Below are 18,504 nucleotides of genomic sequence, written 5' to 3' on the forward strand. Positions count from 1 at the left end.
ATCGTGGGCACGTGCTCTGCTGCGGGTAACTCGGGGCTTGTGCTGCACACTCGCATGCACACACACACAGGAATGCAATAGGTTTCTGTGCCAGGTGGCTTCTTTGTCTATAGCTTTTCCTATAAAAGAAAAAAACCCAAAATGTGAAATTTTGGTTGGTTTAAAGGTTCTGCTCCATGAAGAAAAAAAATTCACAAAATCCATTGTTTTTCACCTTTTCAGTCATTTCCTCATGAATAAATATTATCCATTAAAAACCTTTAAAAAGGTGCTGCGATACACAGTGTTATATTCCCATTTTCTTTATTGACTCTTGTTGCCATGATGATTTTTTTCCCTCCAGTCTCTGCAGGTGATTTTTGCCCTGTACCATGGCACAACCCGCTCTCCATGCAGGTCTTTCCTTTAACCAGCCTCTTCCTCCCTTTCCTAATCCTTCCTCAGTCCACAGCATGACGTGAGTCTGGAGAAAGCTGCCTCGTTAGGTCTCCATTGCTAATTCGATGACAAAATGTCAGGTTGGTCCATCCAGGCACAATTTGCAGCAAGAAAGGAACATGGAGGTGTGGAGGGAGAGGGGCACTGGTCTTCCAGCCTCCTTCTGTGCATGAGACGTCTTACAAGGCAGAGACCTTGACTATGTTGCTTGTGGTGGTGGTGGGAATGTTCGTGGCATGGCTGGGGCTGCTGGGTGGAGGTCTGCTCTCACCTTCTGGCGTGAGTGCTGGCGGCGTGGGGATGCTGATGATGGCTGTTGTTATCTGGGCAGTTTTGCAGTTCGGTCTCAGCCCATCATCTGATTTCATGTTGAGACTGGAACGACTAGAAAACAAATTTAGTGTTTGGCTTTTGTACTTTTTGGAACCAGACAGTAGAGAGGATGGGAATGGGACTTGTTCTTAATGAGCATCTTATTCCTCTGAACTAAGGGTACTGAAATATTCAGGAGGCTCCACTTAAATGTTCCCCCCAGTCCCTTCAAGGCATCATTTATTTCTACCCAGATTACACTAAGCTGCTTTAATGTTCCCCCACGTTAGGATACAGCATTTCACAGGGTAAAGTGTTCTATGTTTCTATTTCATTCTTTCATAATTCTAGTTTACTTAAGAGGGCATCTAAATGTACTGTCCTGTGCACTGCACCTTGTCAGAGCACAGGTAGTTCTTTCTGAGAAAGAGGTGTTGTCTTCCTTGCATTTCAAATGCCTCTTTCAAATTCACTGTCCCTTGATCTTCTCTATTTTTTTTCCATCTCTCTGCAGCAGTTTCAGTGATCTGGCAGCTGGGAGCATTCTTATTAGATCTGCATCAATTGCATCCTATAATTAATTACAGAGGGGAAAATGATAGGTTGATTTCTGTGCAACTGCACAGCTACAGGAGTCTGCTATTACCAGCCCAACATGTTCATTTTAAACACAAGGCCTGTCCTTTTGGAAATGTAAAGCTCCCAGTTGGGAAGCTATTGCTGTTGTTATCTCAGGGTGACTCACCAGGAGGATGTTTCTGGATCGCTCAAGCATCCCAAGAACACTGCAGAACCCATTCTGCTCCCCGGTTGCCTCAGTCACAAGCTGAGAGTGGGGCAGTCTTAGGGACTGGGTGGTTCTGCCAGTGGTAACCAGTACACCCAGTTAGTTGCATTCCACATGAAGAACAATTCAAAAGCTTTTCTTCCTCTCTCCATTCTTACAGTTTGGTAAGCAAGTGAAATAATGAACAGCGTTGACACGTAAAATATCACTGACATCTGACCCTCTGAAATCACAGCATCCCAGGTTGGTTTGTGTTGGAAGGGACCTTAAAGCTCATCCAGTCCCAACCCCCTGCCACGGGCAGGGACACCTTCCACTAGAGCAGGTTGCTCAAAGGCAGAATAGTTGACATTCCCCTGAATTACAAGTGCTGGCCTAAACCATTGTTATTTTGAAACTGCAATAGCGAGAGACTTGTTTTGTGTGTATTCATTCATAATTCTTTCTCTGAAATGCCCTTCTGACTTCAGCCTGGCACAAAGTAATCACTTGCTGCCCTAAAGGCAGCTTCGATTCAGTTTCTACAGCCCTTTGATAGGAGTGGGGAGATGAAGAATGGGAAGCTCAAAACCAGTCTTCTGTACAAGAAGCTTAATGGGCTGAGGGGGATTTAGGAAGTAATTTAATATGTACAAGGAAGGTATGGTGAAGAAATGATTTTCTTTTTTTCAGCAAGCTATGTATAAAATGAAAATTTCAGACTTTTCTATTAAGAGCTACTTCTTCACCTGTGTCACTAATGGCTTTTTAGGTGAGAGCTACTAAGATACCATTGTGAAACTCCTCCTTATTTCTTTCCCAGTGATTTTTGATGCTTACAGTTGTCATTTAGACTTTAGGGCAGCTAAAATCAGTGGCGTGTCCCTGGTGTGGACCATGTCAGTGTGTACAGCTCTCTAGCAGCTTTTGCTGATAGACACTCATTAGCCAGTTGCCTCTGCTCCAGTAAAGGTTTGGGCTATTTGGAGAAGAGGCCTGCAAAAACATCCGGTTGGATAATGTGCTTCAGAGGTTTGCATGCAGTAGTTAGCAGCAAGAGCCTACTTACTGTACCTTGTTGTAAGGGAGGGCTGCTCACTGCACTGGATGTGGATGGTGCTGAGCTCCTGCATGCTCCGCAGGCGGGTGGCCGGCACGCTGGAGTTGGGAAGGTGAGTGGTCTTCTTGTTACGGCGAGAGCAGCAGGAGGTGGTCAGGCCGTGGTGACTTGACAAGGAGGGGCTCCGAGAGGAAGGATAGTTCTGCATTGAGCTCTCCATGCAGTTCTGCTCGAACAGTTGCTCATCTATGAACTCGTGGTTCTGGCAGGGGAAGAAACAGTTCCATTACTCTCCGTGGCACCAGCAGCTTATTTGCAACGGCACCTTTTGCTGGGCTGGTTGGGATGTGTCAGCCCCTTGGCTCTGTGAGGTGTTCTCTGCCTCTGTCTGAAACTACCTGCACTAGGCAGGTCTTAAAAAAGAAATGACTCTGCCCTTTCACTCACTGAACCAAGAGAAGATTTTGCTCTCCTGCATCAGCAGGGGAATAAAAGAAGCTGTTGCTGTGACAAAGGCATGATAGTCTATCAGTGCTGCCTTGCTTATGTAGTCTGAGATAGTTAATATATTGTGTTCAAATTTCCTTTCATTTCTGTGCCTGGATTCCAGCATTGGCTTCAGAGTCTGCAATACCACATGGTTATGAAACCCAAGAGGAGTTTCATGCTCCTTTTGATTTGTGCCTGAGTCCAGGATTGTGTTTTATTTGGATGGCCATCTTGGCATATTACTTAACTGCAGGATGTTGCTTGTATTGGCTGTTGGGTTCAAAGCATACCTGCAGTTTGTTGGGTGCTGTTAGTTGAGTGGAAATAAACATGGCAGGTGAGAGTAGGAAGTGTGGAGGGGAAGGAAATTCAGAAAGCTGAATCTGTAAAGAGCTTTTGTGCTAAGAAATCCTGAAAGAACAAACTCGTATGTGTGTGTATGAACACCCAAGTAGTTCTAGTGAACATACTTCAGCCAGTCCCTCTCAGCATCAGAAAGGATGGGAAACAAAAGCAACCATGGTGAAGGCAGGCATTGGTGTTCACTGGAACAATCACAACTCACAGGAAACACGAGTACCGGATAGCCAAGAAAGAGCCACGTGCACAAACTCCCAAGGACAAGACCAGGACCAAGAAAAGAAGCAAACACTCTCCAGACACGTCACAGAGACCATAGAGAAAACAGATTGAATTAAAAAGGAAGTACCTTGATGGTGGAAGTTCGTACAGATAACAGGGGATCATCCACAAGATAGGACAATCCCTACGGGACAACATGCCAACAAAAGATAAAAACACCATTGATTGTCCATACCAGCATTCAGAACTTTAGTCCCAGCACTGCATCTATTGCCTCAGCATTCCAGCTGGCTTGCTCAAGTTTGAATGGGCAACAGCACCTGCTCTTTACCAAACCTTGCCTGAATCAGCCCCCTTTGTTCCTTGCTTCTCACACGTAAGCTTCTTAATGCCATATTTTTGGAAATAAACCAAAATTGGTAACAACTTTATTGCTTTGATCTTTTGGCAGCTGAAGGCAAAGGAGAACAAAGTTTCAGATGCTGACTCACAAGCAGTGAATTGGAATTGTACTGCCATTGGGTCACCAATGGATGTGGATTGTGATCATACTCCATGAAAACAGAGAAGAAAGGTTTGGGCTGAAGGACTGATCCAATGCACTTGGCATTTAGAGAAAACATGGCATGTAAATGTCCATACTCAATCTGGGAGTTGGAACGAGTGGGAAACAGCTCCTTTTGTTTGAATAAACTCCATCTGTTGCGTTAATGGGACAAAGTAGTCTCAGTTATGGCAACTAGAAGTACTTCAGGGTCACTATCATCTGACACACCAGATCTGGGAGCTGTTCACAGCCAGTGGGTTGTAAGGCTCTATGCACAACCACAGATACCATGGCAATAAATGTACTTGTAGAATCCTTCTGCCTCGTTTAAGAAAAGGTGAATTGCCCATTGAAACAAATTTGCAACCATGGCACATTCCTCATTCCATTCCTGCAACTTGGTCACAAAATGACTCTTCAGAGTTGAAAAATTCCTTTACTAGGCTTTGAATTTTGGGAGGAGAACCGTTCACTAGTATTTTAATCGATTATGTGAACTACAGAATTTCCACACAAGCTGATTGAAACTATTTTGATTGATAATTCCAGACCAGACTCTAAACTTGCTGCGTGAATTGATACAACATCATGGTAAGAACTGCCTGAAAAAGGTGGAGGAAAACTCATTAAATACTGTGCAGATTCTCCCTCTAGGTTTTAATTAAAATTTGAAGTAACACAGTTATTGCTGTTCTTTGCTGAAAAGAGCAACATTTGGGACATCTTCAACCATGATACTCAATGAGTAGGTTTGTGTGCTGGAGGCGATCCAGCCTCATTAGCGTGGTGGGCTAATGCATCCACAAATGAGGATGTGCTTTGGCTGTGTTACTCCCAGCACATAATGGGCTCATTAGTAATGGAGCAACTCGTGCAGCTCCCAGAGATGTCCACCTGCCCATGCAGAGGTCAGAACTTGTACAAAGTGGGGGCCTTACAAGGGCAGGCCTGGAGGCAGCGTTGGCAGCTTCTGCTTCAGCCAATTTGTTAAAGTTTGCAAATGAAATTACTCTTGTAAAATATGGGTCACAGTAGTAGAGGTTTTAAGCATAAAGTTCTGAACTGAAGAGTCAGATTGTGAAATATCTGCTTGTTATGTGACATCCAAAATTGATAGAAATCAAGGCAAGATGAGGCTTATAAAATGAATTCAGTAGTCATTGATACAGGAAGAACCAGTTCATGGTCTGTGGAATCGTGACCTTTTGCGCTCATTGTGACAAACCAGCTGCACTCAGCAGGTCACTGTAATTAACCAAACATCTTCCAGTGTATCGCTGAAACCTAAGTGGTGTTATTCCAGCATAAGCCAAACTATGGAAGTGAAGGTGATTTATCTAAAAGAAAGCTCTCGCACGTCAGAAATCAAAAGTACATTTGATGATGGATGCAGATAGAAAAAGGCATGAATATTTCAGGTGCTAACCTCCCTTCATTCTTTGCAGAATGAATCATGGTATAGATAATCATAGAATAGTTAGGGTTGGAAAGGACCTTGAGATCATCTAGTTCCAACCCCCCTGCCATGGGCAGGGACATCTCATAATGTATCCCGTTACTGCAGAACCTTTTATATAAACCTGGAAGTAAAACATGTCTCGAATAAAGACATAAAATGTTCTAGAGACTTGCAAATGACATCACTTAATAATGAAAAATACAATTCTCACTCCCAACTCCTTGTATGATGCAAACAGAAAAGTCCTGTTACAGAAACTGCTTGACTGGCTTTGAGATAAATTACCTGCTCTTGTAACCAGAACTGTACTGGGAAAAGATATGTGCAACCTTTAAGCCCATTAAGAGAGTTCATCTGCCATATAAAAGGGCTAAAGGTAATTTTTTCCCAGCCTGTTGGCACTGGTGACCAGGTTGTAGTTTGGAGTCACTGACAGCATCTTCCTCCTCTCAAAGCAGCAGAACCGTCCTTTATTGCTACTGAGCACAAGTGACAGGGGTGACTGACAGCACAAGACAAATACAGCTCAGTTCTATTTTAGAAACACTGCAGAAATTAAACTTAAGGTACATGATGTTTATAGGATCTCCTTAACCCCACGCTGAAGAGTTATTTGCATTCAAGTGAACTTGACTGAGCAACTTGCTATTGACTTGGTGCTGGTGCAGGTGACTGTGGCTTAGCAGATAATCACATCTTGATGCCTTTGCACAGTAATTATTACTTTTTAAGAGGACAATGAAATAGAAGTGCATTTAACCCACTGCATCGGGAGCTTGAGTGTCAGCCCCCTCCGGCATAGTTTTAAGGTCTACTGAGTATGTCTGAGGGCCACTTCAGACCATGCTCTGCCCATAGGAAGCCTGGGCCAGGCACAAGGAGTAAGATGTAAAAGGATCGTGTTGGTACTTACGGTTGTTTTTTCCAGGCAGTGCAGCAGGTGGTGATGTTGGCTTTCAATTAAGGAGGTGCCTTTAGTCATGTGCTGCTCATCTTCGGTGGATCCCTGAAGAGCCAGGAAAAGGGAGAGGAAAACAAAACCCAGACCAGGTGTAAAACTAAGCAAGCGAACAGCACTCCCAGCATTAGTTTTCACAGGGGTAATGATCACAGTGTCAGGGGTGCAGCTCTCAGGTTTTGCTCATGACTCTCGGGAGGTTACCTTTTCTTCCTTAATGATCTGGCTTGTAAACTCAGGTGAGAAACTCAGCTTCGATTCAAACCCACTGTGTTTCTAGCCGCTTTGTAGCTGAGGAGGAAACCTGGGAAGTGCTGTTGATACACGATGTCAAGGCTCAGGAACCAGAGAGTAAAGGGGAAAAAAACCCAACAAAAAGGACCTGTGCTCTTTGATTTTTTCCCCCAAAAAACATTAAGGCTTTTAAACTTGACATGACCTTTGAATGCCAACAGATGTATCTTGATCTCTTGTCTCTGTTAGGAGGCAAAACACAAGCTATCTTGCTTTCCCTGAGCTGAAATCCTGGCTCTGCCTGACCTTCAGGGCTGTGCAGTGCTGGGCATGTGTTATCTCCAAAGCCTCCTGTGTCACAGCTGCGTGCCAGATCCAAAATGTGGGCCTGAGAGTCATGGTTTAGACTTTGTGATGCTGTTTCTAGAGACAGGACTCCTGGCTCTGTCCCTTCTCTTCATGGACATCACTAGTTGTTTTCCACGCTTTGTACCTGCAGTGTGTAAAAGGGGCTGCTCTTTGCCTGCCTCAGTGGATATGGTTGTTGTTGGGGAGTTTGTAGCAGGTCCTGAGGACTGGGTTTGGTACAAACGGAAGGTGTGTAACCCCTCCTGTGGCCAAGCCCTCTGAAAAGGCAGGGAGAAGGGAAGAACAGGCTATGTATATATAGAGTCACATATATATCAATGATCCTCTTCAAGCATACTTCAAATGAAGAAGCATTGTGCAGCAGTAGTAAAGGGTTTATGTTCACATGAAACGTGGCAGTAGTTCCCTGGAGAAAGAAGGTCTCATCTTCATTAGTTTCTTATGGATTGAGGCTTTTACTCAGTAGGATGGCTTACTGTGATTTCTGTTCGAGGAACACAGTGCCCAAGAGTCCTGCAAACTGACCAGGAACCCTTTGTGCATCACTTAGCACAAAACCAGAACAAGACAAGCTGTATGAAGACCCCATGATCCAGGTACTTGACTTGTTATACAGCAACATGTGTATGAGTAGGGACCAGCTTTCCCCTATTTCTCTCGTGTCCTTAAACTGTTGAAATGTGGCTAACATTCGTAAGCTAATCCAGAGAGCAGGGTGTGCTTAGAGTCAAGCAGCCAGCTTGGGCCACCTGGGAAGGGATTGGGTACAGCTGAGAGTATTTAGGTTATAACTATTAAAAGGAGTGGTCTCGCCTTGGAGCTGTTGTTGGCATTTCAGTTTAGGGAGTCTGGCTTGGAAAGACTTATTGGGGTGCTTTTGCTGGTCTGTTCTTCAACATCAGGTATGTGTCTGTATGGTGATTTGGGGGAGAGACTGCTCGGACTGTGGTGTTATTAGTGGTTAGGATAAACTACAGATCTTAAACCAATCTCTGAGCTTTTGGTAAGCTGAGAGACTTGATCTGCTTGAAATAGCTGAAGTGGAAATGGATAAGAGGTTAGGAGTTTGAGTTCAGTGTGTGTGTAATGGTTAGCTTATGCAGAAAGTGTGGCATCAAACATCCATCAACACAGCAATAAGCCAATTAAGTCAGCTTAGGTATGGGGAGAGAAACCCAGTACTCTGTATTACTCTGTCTTTTGTTTCCACACTCTGTCAGTGAATGAGATGCTTACATTCCTCACAACAGAGCGTGTCACCCTGTGATCTGATGAGCAGATACACCTCAGAAATGGAAGGCAAAGAAGCAGTCGGGGCTGTTTATGTGCTAATGGAGAGCCAGGATCATTTTTCTCACTTTCTCTGGTGGCAGATTTAAGACCTGGGGTTTGAAGGATGTTCTCTCACCATTAATGCTTAAGCTCCTGATCTTGAAATTCAGTGTGATTTTTTTTCTTCTTCTTCTTTTTTAATCTGTGTCTTTGATGACTTGCATTTTCAAAGATAATTGCATGTGTTAAAAGAGCAATTAGGTGTTGCAAGATGTTTCCCTGTGCTCTCTAAGGAAGGGGTGTCTGGTGTCTTCCGTAGTGCCTAAATCTGAAAGTCAAAATGGATGTGCATGGCTTGAATCTCCGCTTAGACTCTAAACAGCAGTATCTTACTGCTCAAGAGAGAAAATGGGTGAGATGGGAGACACAACAGAGCATCTTGGCAGAAGTGCCAAGACATAGACTGTTGTTCTCAAGGGGGTTAAATTCGTCTATGCTTAAAGCATTGCTCTTAAATATGCCCTTGTGTCCTGGTGATTCACTGCAAACGCGTGTTCTGGATGCCATTTCCAGGCTGGTTCTGTGATCCTTAAGTGAAGGAATAACTCTGTCTCTGCCAGATGCCAAAACGCAGCTGAAGTGGTACTTTAAGGAAGCTGACTGACTGTAGACAGAGCTAATAGATTCCTATGAGAATGCTTCTTAAGCAGGAATTTTTGTTGTTGCTGTTGTTTTGGACGATGAGTATTCCCAGAAGTATTTTTAGAAGTGACCTACACAAAAAATCAGTTTCATTTTTCTTATTAATAGTCCTGTTGGTGAGTTACTGCACCCACAGGTCCTGCTCATACCCTGCTGACATTACTGACTGCATAGCGGAGCAATTCCCATGGAGCTCCTTGCAAGCCTTAAAGCAGATATAAGGCTGCACTAAAACACTGGGAAAAGAGAGAGAGAAAGAGCACATGTCGCAAACAGAATCTTTTTATGAGGATTTGCTTGAGACGAGATCTAAATGGAATCTGAAAGCAAAGACAGAGCTTCCCTACCTCTGGCAGAAGACCTGAGCCAATTACTAGATTTTGGCAGCACAGCTTTAGTCTCTCCCGCTGCCTTCCACCACAAGGCTTAGCTTGCTACTGATGGGGATGGATCAAGGGATGGCAGTGACCAGGAATAAAGCGTAGGATCAGTGACTGTGAGTTGTACCTTGTCTTCCTTTTGCTTTTTCTTCAGTCAGCTTAATGTTTTCAGAAGCAAAGAGTATGCACCACTGAGAACATCCTCCATGTGAATTAAGAATGAGAGCTACAGAACTGCTGCCCTGGGACAGTGAGAGTCCAACATCACAGAAATGCTTGGATTTTGATAGTACTGTTGAGGAATGTGTACCTATAGAGATTGCATCAATAGTACCTACATTGCTGCAGGCAAACAAAATCTGTGTCTTCATTAGAAGAGTCTGGCTGTAATGAAAAAGCTGGGGGGGGGATGGTTTGCTTTATGAGCTGGGATGCCAGTTTTGCAAGGATCTGATGCCAGCTACCATTCAGTTTGTTCTTGGAAGACATTCAGTGAACTGCTGGTTGCTTGGAGGGAGGCTGAAACACACTAGTGTCAGTTCTGAAATCCAAAATACTTCCACTTTTCCTCTTCTATTTAGTGCTTCGGCGTGCAGAATTGGACACTGGTGAACTGAGATGAACTGGTTCTGTGGTTCCACTCGCCCTTCCCATGAGAATGGCTATAACCCTTATCTATGGCTAAGCAGATTCGGCTTGTGAAAAGGCCCAAGACCTCTCAACCTACTGTTCTTTGGATGTACACCTCCTAGCGTTTTAGCTAAAAGGGAATTTCAGCTAGCTGTACAAGGAGATTAACTCTAAGATGATATGTAGGCTGCTGCCCTGGGAAGAAGCTCACCATCCCTTGAGCACTTCTGACATAAAGCCCACTAAAAATCTCTCTAAATGAGCAGAAAACTGTCTGAATACTTCCTGTCTAGACGGCAAATGCAAAATGCCACAAATCCACATGTTTCTGAAGCAGGAGTCTGTATTGTGCTAGGAGCAGAGCTGCTTCCTGCTGCTGTCCTTGGATGAATCCTTTCCCTCTTTATTTTGATACAAGGCTACAGGCTGAAGACGTGCTGTTCCCTTGAAAGATGGTGTCAGTGTATTCATTCTGGTGCTAATGAAAGGACATCCTGGCACGTTTCAGTCTCTCGAGCAGTCCTTATTTCCCTGTTTAGTTTGACTGCAGAGCCACAGCCAAGACATGTTTCTGGGGCAGTTGTTTCCTTGGGTGAACCCTCAAGGTGTATCACACTGCAGGGCTCCTGTAAACCAGTTCTACATCCATCACAGTACTGTGGGATTGCTACTAATGAAAGTGATAACATCTACTCATGGCCATGTAGTAATTGCAGTTGGAATTACTGCTGGGTAACAAACCAGCCCTATGGCAGCCTGGCCGTGTGAAGTCCATTACAGTTAGCATGAGTCCTGGGCAAGGTACCAAAATGGGATGTGTACCTGACTCATGAAGCAGTTTGATACTAATCTGACTGATGGGGATGCACAGTGTGTAGATAATATTTTTGGTCACTAATAGAGCGACTGCAAAAGTCACACTCCACATTTCTTTACAGCTTAAAATTTTGGCTGCCTAAACTGCTGTCATTCCCATCTTGTGCTCTTTAAGAATAGTTTGTTCTCCTGCCATAAAATGAAAGAACAGAAAATCTTCCCTCATGGAGCTAAAATGGTCACGGGTACCTTTACAACAAAGGATGTTCTGTAAGTGACTAATACCTGTGGATGGAGAGACAGGTCTTAGTTCTTGATTCAGGTATGCAGCTACTCCTCAGGTTGTTGTGCAGGTGCCAGGCATGGCTTTGGCAAGGTTCTTGTCCTAGTGAATTACATTCCTGTCTGTCACAGGTGGATGGTAATTCTTCCTTCCCCATACCCTTTGCTTTTGACTATTTCTACAAGAAGTGCCTTTTCTTACAAAATATTGTACACAATGTTCAGTGCTTTTCAAAGTCAGATTTGTGGCTCTCAGTGGGCTGTGAGGGCGTCATGTCAGCATTTAGAGCTATAAAATAGCTCTAAATATAGATATTTATATATCTAGATATATAGATGATATAAGCACCCGGGAAAGCGCCTGTTCTAGGTGCTACTATATATCTAAGTTTAGCTATTAATGGGTAAAGAATCCTCTAGAACCTCTTTAGAAATGTTTGTTTTCCTTCCTATGTCTCCAGTAGCTTTGTAGGCAGCAAAATGACCCTTCTTCCACTGGCAAGTGCCAGGAAATGAACCCATTCAGCCAAATATTTCTCTCCACCTCATGCATTTTGGACTTGAGCATCGGTGCGTCAGCTGCTCCTCCCTGAGTGGTCTTGGCAGGGAGCTTTGGTTGACAAAAGAAGTGAGGAGATTCTTGTTGGGATGACAGGCTGGAAGATCAAGTGCAAAATGAGTGTCCCTGCGAAGTCTTCTGGCATTTTTAAAAACTAGAAATCAAAACTAAATTTGTAGTCACATTTTTGCATGTTCCTGGGTAACGGAACAGCAGAATCTCAGCTGAGCTGTCACCCCATCCCGAGCCTTTCCTTCCTGGGGAGAAGGCTCTGGACGAGGTGTGACCAGTCTTCCTGGTTGCTTCTTGGTGAAGAAATGTTTCTTGAACTGCTCAACAGCAACATATGGTTCCCGAAACAGATTTTCTGAGTGTTGCTGCCATTTGCAGAGCAGGAGACAACGTGAGATGTGTAGTCAGAAGGATCAAACTTGTTTTGGAGGGGAGAAAAGAAACTGCTCTGGGCATCCTACTTTCCAAGTCTGTACTTAATGTGAAGTGCTTTTTTAGAGACCGTTTAAAACTCTCTCAGTTGTAAATGACAAGGTTCCTCTGCTTGGTCTGCACTGAGGAGCATCCTACATGTAAAACGTGGTGCTGCCCTGTGTGCTGCACCCACTGAGCTGAGGTAGGAGTGGGCTCAGGTCCTAGTGAGCAGCTTTCACCATGGGTTGAAAACCCTTTGATTTTATGAATGCAAGGGGAAAACAGTGTACATTTGAAGGATGAGGCCCCAAGTAAGGATGCATGAACAAGGGCTGGGCAGCTCTGATGGCTCAGTTATGCATTCTTTGTCTCAATCTTTGCTCCCCACGTGCACAAAAGGCTGATTTATTTGAACTTAAATCCATGAGATGGGCTAATACCTGCTCTGGTGTGGATCAGGCTTAATGTAATAACCTCCTCTTTTTTTCGCTGGTTCTGCTGAGCAGTCTGATGTACTTAGAACTTTTCTTCTCATGAATAGCTACTATTACCCTCCAGAGGCCTTTCTGTTAAAAATAAACCCACCACCAAACTGCCTGGAAGAAGAACTAGGGAATATTTTGCTGCTGGACATGATCAGATAGTCCATAGTTGGGAGAGACTCTTGAAAATAACTAACTGTATGTTGGAAGAGAGTGGAGAGTTATAGTATAGGTAAACCCTGGGCTGTATAAATCAGCTTCATCACACAGAGGGATTTGAGGGAACATGGCACTTGCTGGAAGGCCAGATCCTTCCCTGTCTCCAGGAGGAGGCCAGGAAGCTGCTTCCTCCCATCCCATCTTGCAGCTGGATTCCAGCTCTCCCTCTATACAGCACATACAGTCACAGCAGCACAGCGCCATTCCTTGTGGGAGGCTTCCACGCTGGATAATGAGCACTTAGATGGCAACGGAGAGAGAAAGGGAGAGAGCCCAGGGAGAGGAATGGGAATAGGGAACTTCTCAAGCTCTGTGAAGGGAAGCAGTGGCTCTGCACGTACCGTCAGCTCGAGGGCTTCGTTGAGGAGGCCGTTGCGCTTGCTGTGCAGGTAGGCATTGGAGCTGCCTGTCTTGGCCACTCGAATCCTCGCGAGCCGGGCTTTCTGTGGAGAGGAAACAAGCTGAAGTTAGAGCCTGGAACACGGAGTGGCTGGTCCTGTGCTGGCAATACCAGGAGGAGGGAAAATTCAGCTTCTCGCTCTACCTGGGGGTGAAATACAAAGGGGGCACAACCAGGACAAAGTGCTGTGGGAACAGCTCTGACTCCATGAATGAGATGAGTATATCTGGCTCAAGTGCATAATCTGACACGGACTGTTAACAGCCCTTCCAGAGATGAGAAATGGGGCCCTGCAGACTTCTTTATCCTTTCAAAAGTGAATTGTCTTTTAAAAGACTATTTCCCTTAACTTTTAATTAAAAGTGAATAGTTTTTTTTGGGGTGAGATGCACAGGGACTAGAGACACTTGTCTTGGACATATTCCTGGTGTGTGCTGAGGTGCTGGCACAGGGTGCCCAGAGAAGCTGTGGCTGCCCCATCCCTGGCAGTGTTCAAGGCCAGGTTGGACACAGGGGCTTGGAGCAACCTGCTCTAGTGGAAGGTGTCCCTGCCCGTGGCAGGAGGTTGGAGCTGGGGGAGCTTTAAAGTCCCTTCCAACATAAACCAGTCTGGGATTCAGTGAGTCAACTCTTCATGTTTTTATTTGTCCCCGGCCTTCTTGAATTCCAAGTTAGATGATAAAAAGCAGTCCAGAATAAAGCAAACAAGAAAAACCAGTAAGTCTGTCTTCCTTTTTGATCACACTGTTGTTAGCGTTGCAGTTTCTCTTTTAAAAGCAGTTGGTGCCTGCTTCTCTGTCAAGTGCTGATTTGCCTTTTTCTTTTCTACTATTAATTCATGACTCAAACACCATTAAAAGTAAATACATGAAATAGCTGTGGCTATTAAAAAATAATTATATTGTGCTGTAGTTTAAAATGCTGCATAATCTTTTAAATAACATGGAACTCGTGATTTTCCTTTCTAATTAGAGGTGCTAATGGGTATACGCTGTAGGAAGAGTAAAGCCAAGAGGCAAATATCTGCAGTGGGTCCAGAGAGTGTTATAATTCCAGGAGCTCTGTTACTGTACATGTGTGAGTGGTTCTGGCCCTCAAGATTTGAAAGATTTGTTTAACCTTAAGATCTTCTGCTTAAGCAGACAGGTTCTCAGCAAAGATACGTGCAGGATCCCAGTTTGCAGCTTTAACTGGGTGACACAGAGCATGATCAGTCTGAAAACTACGTCTTCCTTCGACACCCAAAATGGGGCCATCCAAAATTGCCTTTCTTTTCTATACTTCACCTAGATTTCATTGTCCCATTTTATCGTTGAGACTCCAAGGCAGGAGATGAGGGTGAAATCTCTGGTGAAGCTTTGCTCTGTGCTGGGACTGAGGTATCTCACAGGGCTCTCTTTGAAAGGGACGTGAGGTGTATTTGCAAGGCTGAGGATGCAACAGGACAACGGGGCTGAGACTGTCATCTGGAACACAAACCTCAGAGGCTACTACTCACTGAGTAGTATGAATTAGTAGTGTGAGTTATGAGTTAGGGGGAGAGAGCAGGGGATAAGGGACTGATGATATTCCATGCATTGCCTCTCTGTTCCTACTAATTACACTTCCATTAAATGACTACTTTTATTTGCCTTTGTGTTTCTGTTCCTTGCTTTCTGCAATGATCTCCTCTCTTCTGTAATCAGGACTGGGTGTTAGATTCAGTGATGGTCTGTACAGTGAAGCTCTGATGGCAACCACAGAAGGTTTCCAGTTCTTTCTGTGCTTGATGTAGTACCAGCTCCTTTGCTGAAGGAATTGCTAGAGCCCCTGACTTCTCACCCACAGCAGGAAAGGTTTCATCCTCATCGTCAGTTCAGTCAATTGGTAAAGCGGATTCAGTCTCAGGCTTTTGTAATGAACATTATTCCCTGTGCCTCCAGGCTAGCAGGGGATCAAATATTAATAGCTGTGCTCCATGTGGACTGAAGATGGTTCGTTTCTGAGGTCTGTTCTCTTTTCTTCTTTGAAACAGGGCCACTATCTAAATAATTAAGCCCTGTGGCTTTTGGAGTTTAGAACAGACATTGTTATTTTCACAAATGTCACTGGGGCAGGCCAGGAGTGAATCCTATTCTCCTTCCACAAAAGATTGTCTGGGCTAGTCACATGGCCTAACTCTGTGCCCCATTGTGATTAAATTTGGTACACATCTTGATTAACTCAGATAGAGAAGTTAATTAAAATCAGTGCCTAACATCGGTTTGGCCCTCCAGACAGCTTCCATCAGACTGGAAACAACCCTCAAATGAGAGTTCATGTTTTTCTGGGGAAGTCTGTGTGTGAATGTGTGTTGTTTGGAGAGCATAGCCATGGAGTGCAACAAGCTTTAGGTGCTATTTGGGTACCTGTTGTATGTCTATGTGGGATGCAGTACTGGCAGCAATGAAGGGCTCGAGAGTAGCAAAGTGCTCCCCTCAGATCTGCAGCGGGTTTGATGCTGCTTTATGTGACAGGCAAAGTGGACTGAGGACATGAAGGGCTCCTGGCAGCAGTGTAAGACTTGGTACAGTGTGGAAGCAGGAAAAAGCTGCCTGTTCCAGAGGAGGCTTCTGATACCTGTTGGAATAATGCATCAGTCTGGACTTGGTTGCAGGCAGAGCTGTGCTTTGGCAGCTCGGATGAGGGGTAAATTACAGAGGCAAAAGCCTTGAACTCAGGACTCCCCATGAAAGCACTGGAGCAGCTGGATATTGCAGGGAACCTTACTATGCACTGCCACATATATTGCTGTCAGAAGCCTAGAGAATTAGGCTGATGGGGTCTTCCAAATCCTGCCAGTGACACGAGTGAATATGCTGTTGTCATCCCTGTCCTGCAGAGCTCAGCACTCCTGGTCTGCAGGACAGAAGACAGACGAGTGGAGGACCCTGTTTTCCTGGCCATCTGCTGCAAATGCCTTTCGAGGGGGGATATCTGTGATACCTGTCTTCTGCATCTCATCCCACAAATGTGACAGACTAAAGGTCATTAGTGCCAGGCCTGAGATCACTGTTACTGAATATAACCCCTGCATGGAGAGTCTAAAAAAGGAAAAGAAACCAGCACATTGTGTCTGCATGTGGAGTGGTGAGAGGAGTTGCTAGGAAACCACAGGATCTCAAAATGCATATGACCTAATCTGGAAGATAATTTATATGATGAAAATAATAATACTAATGACAGCCACTTACAGGTTAGAATGATTAATTTGGTGATCTTGGAGCCCACGTGTTTCTGAGGCAGAAGGGAAGGCAGGTCTCTAACTTCTAGCTCCTTACTGCTTAAGAATCAGAATAAGCAGGAGGGTCAATGAAGCCCTGTCCACGTGGAATGCTGAAGTCCATCAGGGAGGACGGTGTAAGTGGCTGTCAGCATCCTGGGTTTCTGAATTTCCCAAAGGGACAGACAGAGGAGAAAGAAGACCCTGTCTTCATCTTTTTGCTGCTTTGGAGAAGTGTAAGGAGCTGGCTGGGAAAAATGCTTACCAGATGGCAGGCCCAGGAAACAGCTAATTATTACTTATTAATGATTTTCATCGAGTTCTTATGGAGATAATGTTCACTCTTGATTTATGTGGTGTAATAACCTACTAAGTTACAACTTATGAAATAATTTCATATTTGCCAGACATCTTCAGCTTTCTGGATCTATTCTACTTCAGCAAGGAGATGAGTACCTCAGGTACTACATGTATGGGTCCAATGTCCACTCCTGCTTCCCCCCTTGGACTGGAGCCATTATTAGCATTATCCATCACAGAATGGTTGATGTTGAAGGGGACCTTCAGAGGTCATCTGGTCCAACCCCCCTGCTCAAGCAGGACCACCTAGACCCAGTTGCCCAGGGCTGTGTCCAGGTGGCTTTTGAATATCTCCAAGGATGAAAACACCACAACCTCCCTGGGCACCCTGTGCCAGGGCTCGGTCACCCTCACACTGAAAACGTGTTTCCTGATGTTCAGATGGAGCCTCCTGTGGTTCAGTTTGTGCCCATCACCTCTGGTCCTGTCACTGGGCAGCACTGAAAAGTGCCTGGTCCCATCCCCTTTGCACCCTCCCTTCAGGTATTTATATACATTAATAAGATCTCTTTGAGCCTTCTCTTCTTTAGGCTAGGCTCTGGACTTGAATTCTGGATGGAAAGAATGTGGCTGCTTTTAGGATATGGACAAGATAACAAGCAGATCGTACAGTTAAACAGGAGTTTCTGCAGATTTAACAACAGGGCTTAGAGTATGGAATGACAAAAGTATTTTCTTGTAGTAATCCTAGAATGGTTGGAGTTGGAAGGGACCTTAAAGCTCCTCCAGTTCCAACCTCCTGCCATGGGCAGGAACACCTTCCACTAGAGCAGGTTGCTCCAAGCCCCGTTCAACCTGGTCTCTGTTCTCACCTTCCTAAAGTGATCTTGTCTATGGTACCTTTGACTAATTTTAGCATAAAATTCAGAAAGGAATTCAGCAAGGCTTCGGTGTGTACTTCTGAGCTGGAACTCGGTGCACATATGTAACTTGGAAAGGGAATGGATGAAACCTTCATCTGGTGGAAACTAGCTCAGCTCCCTTGGCCTATTGTGGTAGTTTTTCCTTGCCAAGCAGTAAATGGAAAACTCTTAATTTCTAGAAAAGCATTCAGAAATAATGGAGTGGACAAGATACAAACTGAATCTACTGTCTGTGGAGAGCTGTCCTCAGTGCAATCGGGCAACACTCTCATCTGTCCTACTTAGGGCTCTGGGAAGCTGATCTGCCGTCTCTAACAAAGCCTGGCAACAGGCTAAGCTTCCAAATTAGGGCTCAGGGTTATTACATGCATTTGAAGGCTGAGTGAAATAATGGCTATTTGAAAAGCAAATGGCCCATATAATAAGTGCTGGTTGTTATTCTGCAAGCCATGGTTCCATCTGGCTATTGTAACAGGCAGGCAGCCGAGTTACAGCACTGTTAGAAAAATTCATTTCTGCACATCATCCTTCTGTCATTTTCACCTTCTTTCCCTCAGAAACAGAGTCTGCACATTTGGACTTTCCTTCCTCTCAAACCTTTTGAGCCAAGCTTAAATATCCTGTCATTTTTGCTTTGGGGGAAGATGTTGTAGAGCTG

At 44.6% G+C, this 18,504-nt stretch overlaps 1 protein-coding gene across 1 annotated transcript in view; it reads right to left on the bottom strand.

Moving 5' to 3' along the window:
• Window positions 1–617: 617 nt before the first annotated feature.
• KCND3 (potassium voltage-gated channel, Shal-related subfamily, member 3) overlaps window positions 618–18,504 on the bottom strand; it is a 113,096-nt gene continuing 95,209 nt past the window's right edge. The window contains exons 3-7 of the mRNA XM_010019831.1: window positions 13,324–13,425; window positions 6,567–6,659; window positions 3,775–3,831; window positions 2,591–2,838; window positions 618–822 (exon numbers count right to left, since the gene is read on the bottom strand). Coding sequence (XP_010018133.1) covers window positions 618–822; window positions 2,591–2,838; window positions 3,775–3,831; window positions 6,567–6,659; window positions 13,324–13,425 — 705 coding nt within the window. The remainder of the gene's footprint in view (window positions 823–2,590; window positions 2,839–3,774; window positions 3,832–6,566; window positions 6,660–13,323; window positions 13,426–18,504) is intronic.

Source organism: Nestor notabilis, unplaced genomic scaffold (assembly GCF_000696875.1).
Source record: "Nestor notabilis isolate BGI_N333 unplaced genomic scaffold, ASM69687v1 scaffold1638, whole genome shotgun sequence".
NCBI classification, from domain to species: Eukaryota; Metazoa; Chordata; class Aves; order Psittaciformes; family Psittacidae; genus Nestor; species Nestor notabilis.